Raw genomic sequence first — 17,426 nt, forward strand, 5'->3', positions numbered from 1 at the left:
AATGACTCTGAATGTTGAAACTTTTATTCGAGGAGCAGGGTTTACAGTAAGGGTTAACAGGGTTTTGAATATTTATCATGAAGAATTATTTAGTTAAGATTTCAACACTAATCTGGAAAAGTTGGTGAATACTCAGTTACTTCAGGTACAGCAGCAGTTCATCAATTAACACATTTCTTTAATAATTAGAAATTGCACCACATTAAAACTAATGACAGAAAAGATACAGTGACAGCAGTATTGTATAAAATAGCTGTTGAGATAAAAGTAACACAGTATAAATTGTACCGATTTGTCACCACACATAACTTAAGTATGGCCCTGAGTGGAAATGCGAATTAGGTGAGGACAATTATTTTTCTCTGAGGCAGACGTGACACTGACTGGCCTTGTGTCGCTGTTGGTCAGCAGCTTTGATGGTGCCAGGTCTCGGGGTGATGAACTGTTCTGTCTGACTCACTGTAGTCAGCCAAAAACTGTAAAGGTTGGCAAAGTAATGACAGGAGCCTCGACTTCCCTGGCACTCTATGTAGGGTTGAGTTCTGAAATCTTTGAGGCAGCTACCTGAAGAGGTCAGAGACTGGCCGCCACCTTCGTCACCCGCCCCTGTGTGCTGAAAACAGGAAGGCAGCAAGAAGGAATTCAGGTGAGCTGACAACATTTTTTTTTCATCCACACATTCATTAACTCTTTATTACACTCACCAGGAGGAAAGAATACCCCTTCCACAGACTCCTCCAGCCAGGTGGGCACCTAGGAACTGTGTGATCCTGGCTATGAAAAGCGACTGCAGGAGAAACTGTCTCACACACAACACAGCGGCTTATGTGGGAGCTAATCTCCTGGCCAAACAGTGGCATCATGGGTATGGGAGCAGTGGTGGACAGCCAATAGGATTTGTCATTGCGACTGGAGTAGTGACAGGCAGCTTTGTTGCAGTATGAGAAAGGCATGGTGGAGAACACAGGAAGGCAGGAGCCAGCCTGGCCTACAGGGAACAGAGGTAAAAGAAGGAAGGATGTTGATGGAAAAAAGGAAAAACATTTTTTTGTGTAAATCAACTAATTTCAAGACATAAACAAAACGTATCACTTCATGCAGATCCTTACCAAGGTCTTGTGTGTGAGCCTTCTCTTGTCCCTCAAGGAACACCAGACTGTAGCCCACCCAAAGCTGACTGCTGCCTTCGGGGCACAGTGGCACCTGAACAGACTGGCTGTGGACAACCAACAGGAAGCCGGATTTGAAGGTCCCCCTATGACCTGGTTCACCTGGATCACCAGGGGGACCTGAGATACCTGGGGGATGCCGGAGTTGAACAAGTAGCAAGTGGGTGACGTGAGGGGGAAGAAAAGCGAGGAAAAGACAAAAGGAGAGATTTAATTCTTTACTTCTATGGCCTTGAACTTCATACATAGACTCTAATTTTGGCCGTCCGATCACTGGATTCAAAAATACATGGCTGGTATTATTACATGACTGTCTGATTATTGACCTTGATTTCCAGCATATCCTTGTAGACCAACTTCTCCTGGGTCTCCTACAGGACCACTAGGACCAGCAGTACCTGGTAGACCAGGGGAGCCCATGCAACCTAGAGGACCCTTTTCTCCTGGAACATACAGATACAAACAAACAAGGATGATTTTTTTTTTTAAAACAACACATAATACAAATTAATTCAGACACAGACCAGAAAGTGTACATACACTTGAACACTGGAAATTTATTGAGAGTATCTTGCCTTTACGTCCCGGAGTCCCTGGAGGACCTACATCACCAAGGAATCCCTCAGATCCTGGGTTACCAGCTGGTCCTGGAGGTCCGGGAGGAGCCGTCCCTAGGCCACTGATGGAATCACCAGGAGCACCTTTGACACCTGGTAAAAACAACAATTCAGTTGTGTTGAATCAGTGACAGTCAGACAGATAGACAGACAGACAGGCAGAATCTCTAACCACCAGTTCCACTTGCTCACCTATATTTCCAACTGGGCCAGTTCTCCCCTTGGGTCCCCAGGGCCCAGGAAGACCTTGTGGACCTTTGGGTCCTGGAGAACCCATGTCCCCAGTGGGACCTCTCTCACCTGTGAGAGTGCAGCAACATTTAGAATGCATTCAACTTGATTGCAAGTGATGGAACAAGTCTCACACTACAATATACCTTTTGGACCGATAAAGCCTGGAATGTTCTGAAGTCCAGGAGGTCCTGGGAGGCCCCTATCTCCCTTAAAACCTGGTAACCCTGGGAGGCCATTTGGTCCTTGGTCTCCTCTGGAGGAAATGCTTCTGCCTGGAGGGCCCGGTTCACCAGGAAGACCTAATAGCCCAATACAAAATGTGTTTCCTAAACTTGGCCACACAACTAGGGAGACATAACAGGACCATGAGTTATCAAACACATACCTGGGAGTCCTGAATGTCCTTCATATCCTATATCTCCATGGGCTCCTGGCGAAGGTGTGCTGCATTCTTTTCCAGGGTAACCAGGTTCACCAGGGAGGCCTGGAAGACCTGAGGGAAAACATATGGAAAGTTTAACGCCTTCTTTCACTTAATAAATCACGTTTATCAAATGCTTGTTGCCTCCAATCCTTATAGACTGGTGTGGCAGATACTCTGATGATAATAATAGATGGAACACCTTTGTCACCAGGTGGGCCCAGCAGGCCTTTAGGCCCAGGAAAGGTGGCTCCTGGAGGCCCTGGGGGCCCCCTCTGACCTTTGACTCCAGGGAAACCATCTGGTCCCGGATGGCCAGGGATTTCTATGACTTCAAGTGATAAATAAGGACATCTCAGACACAGTATTACACTTAAGCATGCTCTCCAGTTCACTTATGTATGGAGCCAACATAATGACTCTAATTACACTTTACTGTATGAAGAAAAAACAATGCCGACAGCACAACCACTATAAAATACATGAAAATTAATTATTACTAAGCTTTTGAAACTCTCACCATTTGCTCCCTTCATCCCTTTTGGACCTCTAAGACCATCCAATCCATCCAGACCTGATGGTCCAGGGCCCCCTAATGTAAGATCACAATATAACATAAGGCTTGTCTTCAGCACTCAAAAGTATTTCCCCTTTAGCTTATCAATTCAATTCAATTCAATTCAATTCAATTGTAAAGTGCCAAATCACAACATACATCATCTCAAGGCACTTTACACAGTAAGGTTGACACCTTAAAATATTACTGAGAAACTCAACAGTTCCCACAATGCGCAAGCACTTGGCAACCGTGTAGAAAACAAAAAAGCTTTGTTTTAACAGGAATAAATTTCTAGTAGAACTGGACTCAGTTGTGGGCGGCCATCTGCCGTGACCGGTTGGGGTGAGAGTAGAGGAATGGAGGAGAGAGCTCTGTCAGACTGATTCATGCAATAATATAACTGACACTTATAGATATAATGACGTTCTAAAAAAAAATACTTTGACCCAAATTAATAAGGAGATGGCTAATACAAGACAAATCAAGGGACATATTGAACACTTCCTGTGTGTGCACCCCGCCTATCAAATAATGTGAGAAACAGCGGATATTATGTAAGTACCTGGAGGCCCACTTGGGCCAGGTGGACCTGGTGGTCCCAGACTTCCATGATCACCTGGAACACCTGGAAAACCTGGACGGCCAAATGGGCCATGAGGCCCGGGGATGCCTACTCAAAAGAACAAACACTCATGCACAAAACATGTAGGCCTAAAGTACAGAATTCTATCTTGAGGGAATAGACAAGATGTAACAATAGTTTTAATCACTAGAAGAGCAAATGAGAATTTTTAAGTATCAAAATCCTTATATATATACATGTAATGGAAACCAGAACTGATTTTATTATTATTGAATGACACTCTATGTATTTTTAAATCAAAATGTAAGTGGTTATTATATCATGTGAGAACAAACATCATGGTTATTGGCACAATGTTGTTACTTTATGTATCTATTAATTTATTTGTTCATATACAACTGTGTGATATCTCATGATGCTGTGTAAATTTCTTACTTGTCTCCTTAATCATTTTTAAAATCATTGGTGCAGAGTATTAATTCTCCGGTTCAAATTTCACAGTCTATTACCTAATCCTCCAAGTCTTCCTGGTTCTCCGGGAATGCCTGGTTGTCCAGGCGGTCCTGGCCTTCCCGTTGGTCCTGGGTCACCCGTATCACCTGGAAAACCCCTGGGTGCTGGAGGAAATTATTTGGTGCATATAAATGTATTCCCAGTTTATTTTACTTACTGTATAGAGAATAGGGAACATCAAACCTCCTTCAAGACATGTTCAATTAAGATTTTCTTGTTCCATGTCAATATTTGAAGTATTTCACAGATCGTGTGGATTTGTCTTAACTCACCACCGAGTCCATCCTCCCCTGGCAATCCTTTGGGTCCAGGTGGACCAAGTTGTCCATTGAACTTTCCTGGATCACCTGGAACAGATTTAGACAGTTTTCATCAGGTTCAGGTTCTCATGTATGAGATCATGAGAGAGATCGGTCTTTGTTTTATATGCCTGTCTATACCAATTAGAATTGTCAATAAACCAATCTGCTGTAGGTTCACATTCTACAGTAGGTTTTTTTTTTGAGAGGATATATATTTTTATATTTTTTACCCTGAAAACACTTTTATTAGTCTTACTCACCCTTAGCACCAGGACATCCTGGTCGCCCCGGTATCCCCATATGTCCTGTAGGCCCTGGATCTCCCTGTATGAGACAGCAACACGTTTAAACTATTCAACATACTTTCTGAGTCTGGCATACATTCAATTATGTACATCAAAGCTACATTCAACAGTAGTTTTCTATCTAGGAGCGATTTAGGAATAGTCAAAACTAATCCCAAAATTGTATTTGTTTCATTGGGACAGTGCACGTTAATGACCATTAGTATAAAGTTTGAGATGTAAATATGCTGGATTGTAGCAAGAATGCTAATTAACATCAAAATTCCTTACAAACAAATATTATGGAACATGCTTATTGTGTCATATAATGCTTGTTGAACATTGCAATGATCAAAAATTATACTCCAGCTGTCTCATGTTGAGCATGTAATTTTGTTATAGCATGGGGACATGATTTTTTTATTTATTGAATAAATGACGTGGCGTTTGGTGAGGCTTTTATTTTGTTGTGTCTCTAAGTATAGACTGGACAGATACTAAAAACCCTGACACCTGTTATTAATTTACATATTCTAATTATGTTAATTGTGTACCCGATCTCCAGCATGTCCAGAATATCCCCTTGGACCAGGGAAACCTTTGATTCCAGGGAGCCCAGGAGACCCTCGGAATCCTCTCCTGCCTGGAGCTCCAATGCTACCCTTAAACCCTTGTGGACCAGGCCATCCATCAGGCCCTGAGTCACCTGGTATTCCCATTTCTCCCTTTGAGCCTGTAGGCAACAAAAAAAATCTGAAATTATGTGGTCCTCATTAACTTTTTAATCCCAATCTGTGTGTCAGGCTTGTTAAATGGAATGACGTTGCTGGAAATTTAAAGTTTTAAAGTAAAAATTTTACTTTAAAAATATGTATATTTTAAGTGGCATTGCCTGCATGTCCTTGTTGGCCTGGTGGCCCCCTCCTTCCAATAGGTCCTGCTGGGCCTTTTGTCAAATTCACAATTCTTGGTGGGCCTGGTAATCCTGGGAGACCATGTACACCTGGATAGATGGCAAAGGTGATATTAAATGCATGCCAGTCTGCTTAGTGAAAAAAATTAAACCGTAAATCAATAACAGAGCAATTATGTTGTATTATTCATTATTTTTTCCTTCCTCAATCATCTTTACCGACTGTAGTTGTACGCAGGCAGTCTGTTTTAGAAGTTTGGTCGACAATCTGTTCAAGACCAATTTGACTGCAGAAGACACTTACCTTTATAACCAGGCAGTCCTGGGTCTCCTGGGTGACCCGGTCGACCATTAAAACCTCTTTCTCCCTGTTTACCTCTGGGTCCTGGAGGTCCAGGACGACTTGGTAAACCATATGTCCCAGCCCTTCCAGGGTCGCCTGTTTCACCTAGATGAATTGAAAGGAAAATCTTATTTCAACTTTGACAATATAGTTTAAAAATATACAGCATTGTTGATAAAATGTACATAAGGGGTTTTGCTTAAATTTGGATAAGAACTCTACACTTGGTCAGGAGGTCTAAAAAGACATCCAATTTTAGGGTGTGGAGCTGGCGGTTATGGTAAACATTGATGTTTTGATCATTTTCATGGCCTGGAGGTAGCAGCTCACTCATGACTACAGTTTTTCTAGAGCATATATGATTTTAAATGATATACTCATCTATCATACATCTTTTCACTAACATTTTTATCCCATTCAAGACAAACCAGTGGTTCACCTTTCTGCCCAAGAGAGCCATCAATCCCAGGATCTCCAGAAGGACCAGTAGTGCCTCTTGGTCCCGTTTGGCCTGGCACACCACGAAGGCCAGGATATCCATTAGGACCCCTCGGACCATAACCAGGTGAACCTATGTCTCCCTTTAGACCCTTCTGACCATTGTAGCCTATGTAAGATCATAAAAGTCAATGAGAAAAATATGATCATGGTTGGTTAGATGGTTACATAGAACAATATGTATATGTGTGATCACCTGGTACTCCTGTCTGTCCAGGGTTTCCTGGGGGGCCTGGATAGCGTGGAAGTTCATTCAGGTCACACACAGTACAAAGTGCGCCTGGGAGACCAATGGCACCAGTGTCACCGATGACTCCTGGCTCACCTTTATGACCTGGTTGTGCATGTTGTCCTTGTATGCCTGTGATTCCAAAGAACCAATCGTCAATCCATTCAAGTGCACAGTAAAGAATGGGAAGAACACCCCTAGCTTGCAGTTTACTGTATGTACTCTGTATTTTTTTCTGTGATGCAGGCCACATTATATAAATCCATACTTGTTTTAATGGTTGTGTTGTGTTCACCTAAACAAAATAAATTTACCTGGAGACCCGGGGTTTCCAGGGTAGCCACGTGGTCCTTTTGTCCCCCGGGCCCCAGGTTGGCCAGGTGGGCCAGTAGCACCTGGACTGGCTGATAGGACATCTCCTGGGTCACCCTTCCTCCCAGTGAGTCCTAGTAACCCAGGAGGACCTGGAGGGCCATCCAGCCTAACCCCATAGCGACCAGGGTCACCTGGATCCCCGTTTAAACCTGGAAGTCCTTATACAAGCAAGAAAGACCCATAAATACGCAATAACCCTTCTAATTATATAATTGTTAACTGGATCCTTGGTGATCCACAAGCTTGAACCTGGGTCCAGTGATTACCTGGTAGTCCAATCCCCACAGAATCACCGTCATTGCCATTCATGCCTTTAGAACCTGGATGTCCTGGAGCTCCTGAGAGACCGTCTCTTCCTGGCTCACCTGGAATACCTATAAGGCACCAAATATAAATTACATTGAATTGCAATATGGACCAAAAATGTTTCAAGGATCATGAACCGTGTTTCTCTAATCATGCCATCAATTGTTGTCTACCAACTGTAAGAATTACCTGGGGAACCTGGCTCACCCTTAGGACCAGGTGATCCAATCTCGTCTTCATGACAGCAATTCTCAGTTTCACCTGGTAACACAAATACAACAATTGTTTTGAGTGTTAGACACCTGGCTGTGCAGAGGGGTGTGTTAAAACCAACTGAATCTTTAAATTTAATCCAGTCTCTGACCTGGAGGGCCTGGTCGTCCAGGAAATCCTCGGGGGCCAGGATATCCTTGATTTCCTCTTGGTCCTGGTGGCCCCAAAGGGCCGGGAAATACAGGGCCTCTATGGCCTATAATCCCTGGAAAACCTTTGGGTCCAGCAACACCAGGGTCACCTTTGGGACCAGGTAATCCTGTATATCCAACACCCTGAATACACATTTACTATTTATTATCCGGGAACAATTTTAACAATAACTTACATTTACAGTTTTTATAATGTACACACTTACTGGTGGTCCAGGGTCTCCAGAAGGTCCAGGGAGCCCATCCTGTCCCGGCCTACCTGTTGCTCCAGGAGGGCCAAGATACCCAGGCACTCCTTGGTCACCCTTGGTACCTTTCAACAAGTAAAAAAAAACTGTAGATATAAGGCTATATATATATATATACACACATATATATATATATATATATATATATATATATATATATATATATATATATATATATATATATATACATATATATATATTTATGATAAATGGTATTGACGTAAATAAAGAGGTCTTTGTTTTCTCATTTCACGACATGCCCATTGTTACAAACAGTCAAATACAATTTCCTTTTTATTTCAATCTTCATTTGAACTTGAAAGCCAGTGCAGAATGGAGTGCACTAATTACTTAAAGCCCCAGTGTGTCTTTTTTGTAATCTTCTGGCTGCATCTGAATCAGCGTCAAGTCCATCAATTTTCCCATGGTCCACCTAATGTAACTATATTTAACTCATTCAAAGTTGATGAAAAAACATTGATTTTTTTGTTGCAGGTGATTATACATATATGATCACATAGTTGTGGACAATATATTCAATTCCTGTGAATAAGTAATCCAAAATTACACACTGTAGCTTTAACTATAGTTTGTGGAAAAATAAAAAGGGAATAATATTTTGAGTATTATTTTTTTTTTTAGGGGAGTTAGTCACCGGTGTTTTAGACATTTATAACACCAAACCTTGCTTAGAGTTTTGGCTTCAACAGGTGCTCACCTTTGCCACCTGTCACAAAAGAGTCACCTTTCTGACCCTTATGTCCTTTCAAACCAGCAACTCCTTGAAAGCCCTAGATGAAAAATAAGATCATAACACAAAACGTATGTTCTTTGTGAACATACTTTTAAACATGTTTTAAATGTCATTTATTCATGTAGTGATAGTCACAATATCCTTACTTGTGGTCCTCTTGGGCCCTCATCTCCCTTCAGTCCTAGGTCCCCCTGAAATCCTTGAGCTCCAGGTAATCCTGGAGATCCTGGAAAACCAGGTAGACCCGGAAGCCCAATGATTCCTCCACCAAAACGACATTCACATTCCCCTGGACACCCTGTAGGAGACAGGGATGGCAAAAATGTATGAATACATTGCAGTTTGTTTATATATATTTTGATGCTGTATATCAGTAACACTGTCTTTGTGAGATCAATTGATATACACAGTTACATTTCACCTTTAATTCCTTTGACCCCTTTGTTTCCAGGAGATCCTTTGGCTCCTAGGTCTCCAGGGTCACCTGGGACACCAGGCTCACAATAGTAATCTGTAGGATCAACCATCCCAAAAAACATTTCCCAACCATAGAAAATAAGTTATTTTAATACAAAACTGAATGTAAATACACTTCTTTGGAAAAACAAACTTACCTCCACATCCTAGTCAGATCCCACAAAGTATGCCATACCATAAATATACAAATTAGAAGGTCCTTAGTCAAATGAACATACACAAAAACATTTTACAACCTCACAGTTGTTCACATAGTTTAATAATATTTAAAAGATCACACACAAGAAAGTATTGTGTTTTCTTTAATATACATTGAGTAAATATATACCTGGACGACCAGCGATGCCTCTTGCACCTTTAGGTCCGGGGAGTCCTTTAGTTCCCTTTGGTCCAGGGAATGGATTGGTTTCAAAATTAATATAACTCCCTGGTTCTCCTTTGTAGCCCTTTGGACCAGAAGACCCTTGTGGTCCAGGAGGACCTGGCTCCTCTGGAAAAGTGTGAGAGAAAATGTGAGACTTTAAATAAGGTAAGATTAGAAAGACTGTTTCCAACTGAGATTAAAATGGACTTTTGATATTAGACAAAGCAGACAATATATTGAGGGTCAAGGTTAGAAGTCATACAACCAGGAAATATAATCAACAGTTTGATTTATTAGTAGGCGTGCATGGCAACATAACTTGTAATGTATCTGTGACTTTTAAACTGGTATTTTCATTTAAAAACTTGAATTAATTTACTTTTCTGTGTCTCAATATCAAATTAAGTCTGCTTGGGGTCTTATTTGGGTCAGTAACCCTGTGGCAATGATGAACTAATGAAGAGTACAATTACTGGCATGAGCAGACAAATAGATCAAATCTCGACCAGACAAAATAAAATACTCGCTGTACTGTATAGTAAAGACATAAGTAACCTTAAAGTGACGAAACATAGACAAAAACTAAATGCTGACCTGGTATTGTTAACCCTGGTGGGCCAGGAAGTCCTTGCAAGCCCGGGTACCCTGGGTCACCTGAGAGTCCTGGTGTTCCTGGATACCCATGCTCACCTTTAGCACCTGAAACATACACAGGACTGTGAAATAGTAAAAGAGCCTTTATTAGTCTTAAACAGTATTTTTTTAGTTTAGTAATGAAACAGAGTTCTCTTTGGATTTACAGGGAAAGCACTGTATCAGACACTGCCTTTTGTGTGATGACAAAGTAGTGTATTTAGCCATATTTTGCTGAAAATATTAATAGCCAAAGTCGTAAGCAACAAGGTTGTAAACTACTGGAACTTTGATTAAAGAAAATATTTTATTGTTAAATCGCTTCTACAAATAGGCATTTTCTCACCTCTGGCATCACTTCCATTCTGAAAGAACAGGGGACCGGGTAGACCTGGATCTCCTGAGTAACCCTGTTGGATGCAAGGACAGAAATGGAAACCATATTTTGACTTTGTTTCCAATAAAACATCCCACTGATGAAAATAATGTCTACAGATGAGAGCGATCAGGAATTGGTCTAGAAACAGTTAATGGACAGATCTGGTCCATTAACTGTGATTGTCCCACTGACCACGAGGGTAGCAGACAAGGAAAGGTTGTTCAGCTTCTTCACTTGCTTCCTACACATCTAAATCTTAGGGGAAGAAAGGTATCTCATTTCTAAGTTTCACCCCCAAACAGCCACCTACATTGCCACTGTTTTTTACTGAAACTTGGACTTTATTAGCAATACAAATGTTGTCACCTCCAGCAAGGAGATTGGTTTGTCTGTTTGTTTGTGTCTTACATTACTCAAAAAGTTATGGCATTTTGAGTCATATCTTCACAAATACATAACATTTAAAAATATGTTGGTCAGATGGAGATGGGAATCCAAATTTTGGTTGCGTCGATCAGCCTTGGCGGAGGTCTGCGCTCTTGAGTGCTCTTGTTCAAATTGTCATGAAGATTGATAAGATGTTTACGCACAGCTCACCTTTGGTCCAATTCTTCCTATGAGACCTGGAAGTCCTTTCTCTCCACGGATACCCTGAAAATGTACCATTGTATTTAGCCTGAATAACTTTATGACACATACAAAGGCCTAATCATATGACATGTCTTAATCATATGACAGGTGTACCTCAGGTGATGTTCCGTCTCTGCCAGGAATTCCTGGAAAACCCTAGAGAAGAAATAGTGCGGATGAAAACATTGCATTTGTATGGACGTGTATATCTGAAATCATGCGGAAGTGTGTTTTAAGTCACTTTACCCGAAGTCCAGGAAATCCAAGGATTCCTTGCTCTCCCTTAATTCCTTGTCTGTTATAATCTTCTTTATCCCCCTGATAAGAAAAAAATTATCTCAAATACCTCTTTCTCTCTTTTACACATGCCTGTATATTCGTATTGGATAAAACTGACCCTTTTGCCCTTTGGTCCACATGGTCCAGGAAGACCTATGTCTCCCTGAGAAGCACAAGACAATATACATCATCACAGTGGGGGAAATGGGAAAGTATGGAATTTGATCTGGGTTATTTATAAGTATGGAAACATGTTTGTTTTTCCAGACTATTGTCCCTATTCTTTTTTCTAAAATATAAAACTCAGAATGTCTCAAAATAAACTGTTAAAAGAGGAGCTTCAATGTACATACTTCTTTCTTCTCTTACAGCTCTGAGGAAAAGCACCTGCATCCTTAGCGTCATCATACAAGCAGTAATACCACCTGAAACCACTAGGGGCACAGTTGTCTGTTGCCTCTTTAAAACCCGTAGAGAATGTTGGATTCATCTAAATACAGGATATGTAGGAGCAAAAATTGAGCATTGTTCTAAAACAGAGGATTTTTTCCTTCACCTTGTAGCCTTTGAGTGGAAGAAAGTCTGGAGGAAATTCTATAATTTCTTCTGGTCCAGGGGGGCCAGGTGGACCTTGTTCACCCTGAAATATAGAAATAAAATGTCGACTGGAGTTGTAAGTTTAATTCAACATATAAAGAGGGAGAGAGAGAAGGGGGGGGGCGCTAAACAAAACCTCAGTCCGTAGTTTTGAAAGGCCAAAATGGTTTCTTACATCGTCACCTTCATCACCTGCCAGCGATCCTCCAGGGTTTCCCTACACAACAACCAAAAGCTTAGTAAGGTTTTGTGTTTGTGTAGACAAACATGCGTCATGTGCAGGTCAGTTTTTTTTATTACAGTATGTGCTGCCTAATATTGTAAGGCAGGTAACTCACTGGTAGTCCTCTAACACCTTTAGATCCCTCCAAACCCTAAATGGAATCAAACACACACAGACACACACACACACACACACACACACACACACACGCACACGCACATCAAATTGTCTAGTTAAGTCATAACATACATATTAAAAATACAAATAAAATACTTTTGTTCTACCCCAGGTCCAGGATGACCAGATGGGCCAATGTGGCCTTTAAGCCCAGGGACTCCTTGTCTTCCCTGAAAAAACAACAACATTTAATTTATGCTTTATTTATTAGAATATTTCAATAATACTGAGAACGACTGCTCTAAAGAACATACAGGTAAACCAAGATCTCCAGTTCTCCCATGCTCCCCCTGCAAAATAAAACAATCAGAAGATTGATCGTGAAGATGACATGATAATAAATCATGGTAAATTTTGAACAATCATGGATTTGCACAAACAGAAAGGGACTTCGAACTTGGTAAAGGCCAACCCAATATAATCAGATAATAATCACTTGTCCAGTGTAGGAGAACTTACAGGAAGTCCAGGGAGGGTAGTGCCATATAAAGGTTCTCCTTTACTTCCTTTAGGTCCAGTTAATCCCTGACAACAAAAGAGTCAATTCTGTCATTTGACAAATTATAAATAGATCTAATATTTTCAAAAACTTTTTTTTGTGGAATTTGTGGCTTCACTTAGACTGTTACTATGAAAACAATCACAGTCTAAGTAAAGTCAAGGCAAAAACTTGAATTTGGGTGAATGTGAATTTTTGTAAACATCTCACTGTAGGCCCATGGAAACCATCCAAACCAGGAACACCAGGGACACCTGGTCGACCCCTTGTCCCATTACAGCCATCTACTCCTGGCAAACCAGGCTCACCGCCTGCCCCTGGGTGACCCTGAAGAACATTGTATAGTTATGATGGTGAAGTATAGTTGCAGAGTATGAGAGTCACACAGTTACACAACTCAAGCTTTTATTAAACTCAAACTCTCAAGTTGGAAAGTGGCACCCTTATCTACTTGAACTCAATCATACGGGCTTACGCCTCTTCACAGCCACTCCATTCCGCCAGAAAACGTTGTCTGGCATTACCGTCCCTGTAATTACAAGGCAATCACAGTCCAAACTGTTCTCTATTTTGGTTCCTCGGTGGAATGAGCTGCCACATGCTTTCAGAGCAGGGGCATCCCCCTCTATCTTCAATAACATCTTAAAGACTTTTGTTCTGAGAGCACCTTCACATGACCAACAAGCAGTTATTTTGGTGCACTTCTTTACCTGAACTCCAACACTTTGTCCTATTGAACATATCTAGCACTTACTTCAACTGTATTGAAGTTATAGTGTTGTCACCCAGCTTTGAAAAAGCCTCTGGCAAATGAGTAAATGTAAAGCAATGTAATAAGTGGCCGCTGCACGAGGCCATGATGAGAAACCAAGGCCACATGTACAGTGCTCATCAACGTGTCCACTAGAGGGCAGAACAGACACTTGCTTCAGATCACTCTACCATCTCCTGTGGAGTCCCCCATAATGCATCCTGATTAAATGCACTTCCTCAAAGGGATAACCATTGTCAGTGTAATCAGTGTGTGTCTTTTGTATGATTTGTAGATTTATTTTTGTAAAATGTATAATGGTTTACTTACTAATGAGCCATCATTTCCGGGAAAACCAGGTGCACCAATCTTGCCCTGAAATGTAAAAAAGAATATGGGCATCACTCATTATCTACTGATTTTGTTGTCCCTTCTTTTAATTATTGATAATATGTTATTTTGAATAGATTTACCAAATTAGATTTGATGATCAGTTATACTTGCATGTATATTCTGCCTGAGACACAATACACAAATACAACATGTACATGAACATTTGCACTTACACGGTCTCCTTTGGGCCCCTCTGGGCCATGTGATCCCTCTGCTCCCCTCCTGCCTTTGTCACCGAGTAGCCCTTCACGTCCCCATGGTCCCATTTGTCCCCTGGGGCCTTGCACCCCTGGCTTCCCTGGAGCCCCCTACAAAGAGAAATCCTTATAAAGAAATCTTTACTCAGACTGTTATTGTGATTGTTACTGTAAGGACTTGGCTACTGCTTTGTCATTAATTTTTTTTTGACTTAAATCACTGCAATTGAATTGTTAGAATTGAATCACAATGACATTACACACACAAATGCATTTTCTGTGATTGATGACAAAAAGGTGCTTGATACAATATCACAGAATCTGATAATATCTGATTACTATTTATCATCCCCATTATTTTCTAACTAAGACAAGGAACATATAAGATAATTATATGAGAATTAAAGGACAACAAAAAACATTTTCCACAGCTTCATATATAAGGGTTTCATATGTTAAGAATAAACAAAAAATGTTATTATCAACTTTATTATTAGGGATAGTCTGCCAATATATAAAAACACGAGAAGAATGAATATACCCGTGAACCTTTGGCGGGAAGACACTGACATACAGAGCAGTCTCTACCTTGGCAGGGCCACTCAACATCCCCCTGGAACAGAGATAAACAAAGGCCTTAGTAGGTCTCACTTTTAGGTAGAACATCACATTGGCTGAGGCCCTGAGTATGTGTGTGTCTCTGCAGAGCAAATGACAGTAAAGGATCAAAGAACATCAGTATCCGCATCAGACAAGTTTGTTTTTTGTTTTTTCTGCAACTTTGAGAGAGAGCCTTGAGAGTTAAAGAATTAACACATTTCCCAGCACTCACTAGATAAAACAGTGTTTTCACACACTTCCAGGTGCCAAGTATTCCCACTGATATCAGTGTGTGTGTGTGTGCGTGTGTGTGTGTGTGTGTGTTTGTGTGTACGGGGAGTTTTACACTGTGGAAAATTCACAAATATTTGGAAATATTTCCTCAAAGCTTTCCAAATGTTTGGATGACTCTGGTGAAATTGTAATGATGCACATCTGGACACAAGCCTGTCCCACTTTCGGTTATGGTCCAATCAATCCATGGCTGTTTTCCCATCAGCCAGAAAGAAAACATACAAAACTTGGCCACATCTTGGGCAGGCCATTTGGATTGCAGTTCCTTTCACATCTTTGTTGCAGCAGCACAGTAGTGCCCGCCCTAAAGGAATGGACTAGTATTTTTTTTATTTTATAATACTATGTCAAGCCAATTAATTATTCATCTTTTTATTTATCTTACTATTTTTATTTTACTTTTTTATTTTACATGATTACCAACTGCCAAAATGTCACGTGCCAGTCTAGCGCTCGAATACTTTGTACAAAAAAATGCCAAGTAGTTTTACAGGAAAGTTTAAATTACTTGGTGACAAATACTGTAAACACGATGAGGAGGAACAGATGCGTCAAGTACAGCAAGGAATGTACGTTACAGTTTATGTCTATCTGTAAATATTTAGGATAATGAATTTTGGATGATGCACATGCTTAATAGTTATGACCATGGTAATTCATGTGATTTTATTGTAGAATATATATATATAAAATGTTTTTGTTTGGTTTGTGTATCAAGAGATTGAGAAGCAAAGACTTACTGCATTGAGCTGCTGTACAAATATGACCACAACTAGGATCCAACTGTGAATGTAACAACAGTAAAAGATTACCTGTTGTCTCATTGAGACCCAAATATTCATTTACATGACCACAAATGACACAGAAATAAAAATAGTGTGTAGAGCAAACTTAAATATGTGACATCTACCTCGTACCCACGGTTTTCTGCTAACACGTTCAGAAACTCACGGAATGTGAGCCTAGAAATTTGAAAAATGGTGATTCCACCATTTGGGTTATCCATGTCATGCTTAGGACAGGAAAGAAGTTAAATATTTTTGTCTACTCAAATTCTCATCTTCCTGCAGGTGACACCTATGTTAGTGCGACATTTAGCCATTGAAGGTAGTTTTTTATACAGAGGGGACATTCTGGAATGCAAGTGTTGAGACATGTTGAATGTCCGAGTAAACATGAAAGAAGTGTGTTTATCCTCTTGTAAATAGATTTACTGAATACTTGATGGGAATTCCATCCAACTTAATGGGCCATGCATCATACATGTTTCCAGTGATGCAAAAATAATTTCAGTGTAACGGGGCTCTGTGACATCTATCTACTGCAGATGAAGGGACGCACATACATTGAGTATTGTGTTAGTTGTCCTCCTGTTCTATTTGTCTGATAACATTTTCACAAATCATTTATCTATATGTGACAAAAATGTGAAATTTGATATTAAAAAGATACTAAGATCTAAGTATGTGGGGATATGCGAGATATACAGATCATACAAAAAAATGTCATTAGTTGTCAGATAAAGGTGCTGCTACAGATAACAACACACATTTCATATTACTCTGGTTGTTAATTAGTTGATTATAAATATTGCTGTGGGACTCACCTGAAGGGACACAGAGTCAGTACAGTAAGTGAGGATCTCATTTTTCATGTCAACAGTCTTCTTCACAGGTGAGTGTTGGCCTCAGTGCCGCCCCCTGTGGTGGATGAAAGGAAGCATGACACACAAAAGACACCTGTGAGCCACAGGCCACTTAACATTTTATAAAGAGATTAAGATTAATTATCATTAACATAAAAATTACTAAACACAATTTTGGTATTTTCAGCAGTGAAATTATGCTACTGATTAAATTACTGTGCATAATACACCCATTGAAGTCTATTGGTAACAGTCCATTGTGAACATGAAACAACATTCACAACTCACCCCGATTCAGAAGCTGAAATGATCGTCTTTAAAGTTTTCAGTACATTCCAAGCAGAGCAATATCTGAGAAGATTCAAACCAATCTCCTGCCTCAGTATCTGTAAAAACCAAACTGCCCCTATGTCAGTAGCGGGAGTAGGATGAGGAGAACGATGCTAACTGTGGTTGGCTGCATTGGTAAGTTCAGACCTCCTACCTCCTCAGAATTAAGTTAAACAACTTCTGCC

At 40.5% G+C, this 17,426-nt stretch overlaps 1 protein-coding gene across 2 annotated transcripts; it reads right to left on the reverse strand.

Annotated features, from left to right (window-relative positions):
* Nucleotides 1–8: 8 nt before the first annotated feature.
* LOC118311021 (collagen alpha-5(IV) chain-like) lies at nucleotides 9–17,350 on the reverse strand. Of its 2 annotated transcripts, XM_035634490.2 has the most exons (47): nucleotides 17,200–17,350; nucleotides 16,873–16,966; nucleotides 16,007–16,049; nucleotides 14,914–14,985; nucleotides 14,349–14,483; nucleotides 14,113–14,157; nucleotides 13,242–13,358; nucleotides 12,992–13,057; nucleotides 12,787–12,822; nucleotides 12,640–12,702; nucleotides 12,471–12,506; nucleotides 12,308–12,349; nucleotides 12,092–12,175; nucleotides 11,654–11,698; nucleotides 11,503–11,574; nucleotides 11,371–11,412; nucleotides 11,224–11,277; nucleotides 10,594–10,657; nucleotides 10,209–10,313; nucleotides 9,579–9,740; nucleotides 9,195–9,284; nucleotides 8,920–9,071; nucleotides 8,738–8,810; nucleotides 7,978–8,084; nucleotides 7,711–7,894; nucleotides 7,536–7,607; nucleotides 7,307–7,414; nucleotides 6,980–7,198; nucleotides 6,633–6,797; nucleotides 6,378–6,545; nucleotides 5,900–6,043; nucleotides 5,575–5,685; nucleotides 5,237–5,415; nucleotides 4,659–4,722; nucleotides 4,369–4,443; nucleotides 4,093–4,200; nucleotides 3,563–3,670; nucleotides 2,962–3,033; nucleotides 2,644–2,772; nucleotides 2,406–2,513; nucleotides 2,164–2,319; nucleotides 1,979–2,086; nucleotides 1,745–1,879; nucleotides 1,496–1,612; nucleotides 1,110–1,298; nucleotides 705–988; nucleotides 9–613 (listed from the first exon to the last, which is right to left on the reverse strand). In XM_035634490.2, the coding sequence occupies exons 2-47, from the start codon at nucleotides 16,911–16,913 to the stop codon at nucleotides 353–355; spliced, it is 5,010 nt and encodes a 1,669-aa protein (XP_035490383.2). In that variant the 5' UTR covers nucleotides 16,914–16,966; nucleotides 17,200–17,350; the 3' UTR covers nucleotides 9–352. The 2 variants fall into 2 exon arrangements, with proteins under 2 accessions (XP_035490383.2, XP_035490384.2); XM_035634491.2 differs by lacking the exon at nucleotides 17,200–17,350 and having other exon boundaries at nucleotides 14,961–14,985; nucleotides 16,873–16,967.
* Nucleotides 17,351–17,426: the final 76 nt, after the last annotated feature.

Source organism: Scophthalmus maximus, chromosome 5 (genome assembly GCF_022379125.1).
Source record: "Scophthalmus maximus strain ysfricsl-2021 chromosome 5, ASM2237912v1, whole genome shotgun sequence".
Lineage (NCBI taxonomy): Eukaryota > Metazoa > Chordata > Actinopteri > Pleuronectiformes > Scophthalmidae > Scophthalmus > Scophthalmus maximus.

Bases quoted from the DNA above. Each gene is read 5' to 3' on its own strand.
- LOC118311021 (XM_035634490.2), bottom strand. From the start codon at position 16,913: ATGAGATCCTCACTTACTGTACTGACTCTGTGTCCCTTCAG. The intron at 9,072-9,194 runs GTGAAATGTAAC...TGTCTCCTACAG, and splicing joins AGGGGTCAAAGGAATTAAAG to GGTGTCCAGGGGAATGTGAA. The intron at 6,044-6,377 runs GTGAACCACTGG...CAATTCATCTAG, and splicing joins TGGCTCTCTTGGGCAGAAAG to GTGAAACAGGCGACCCTGGA.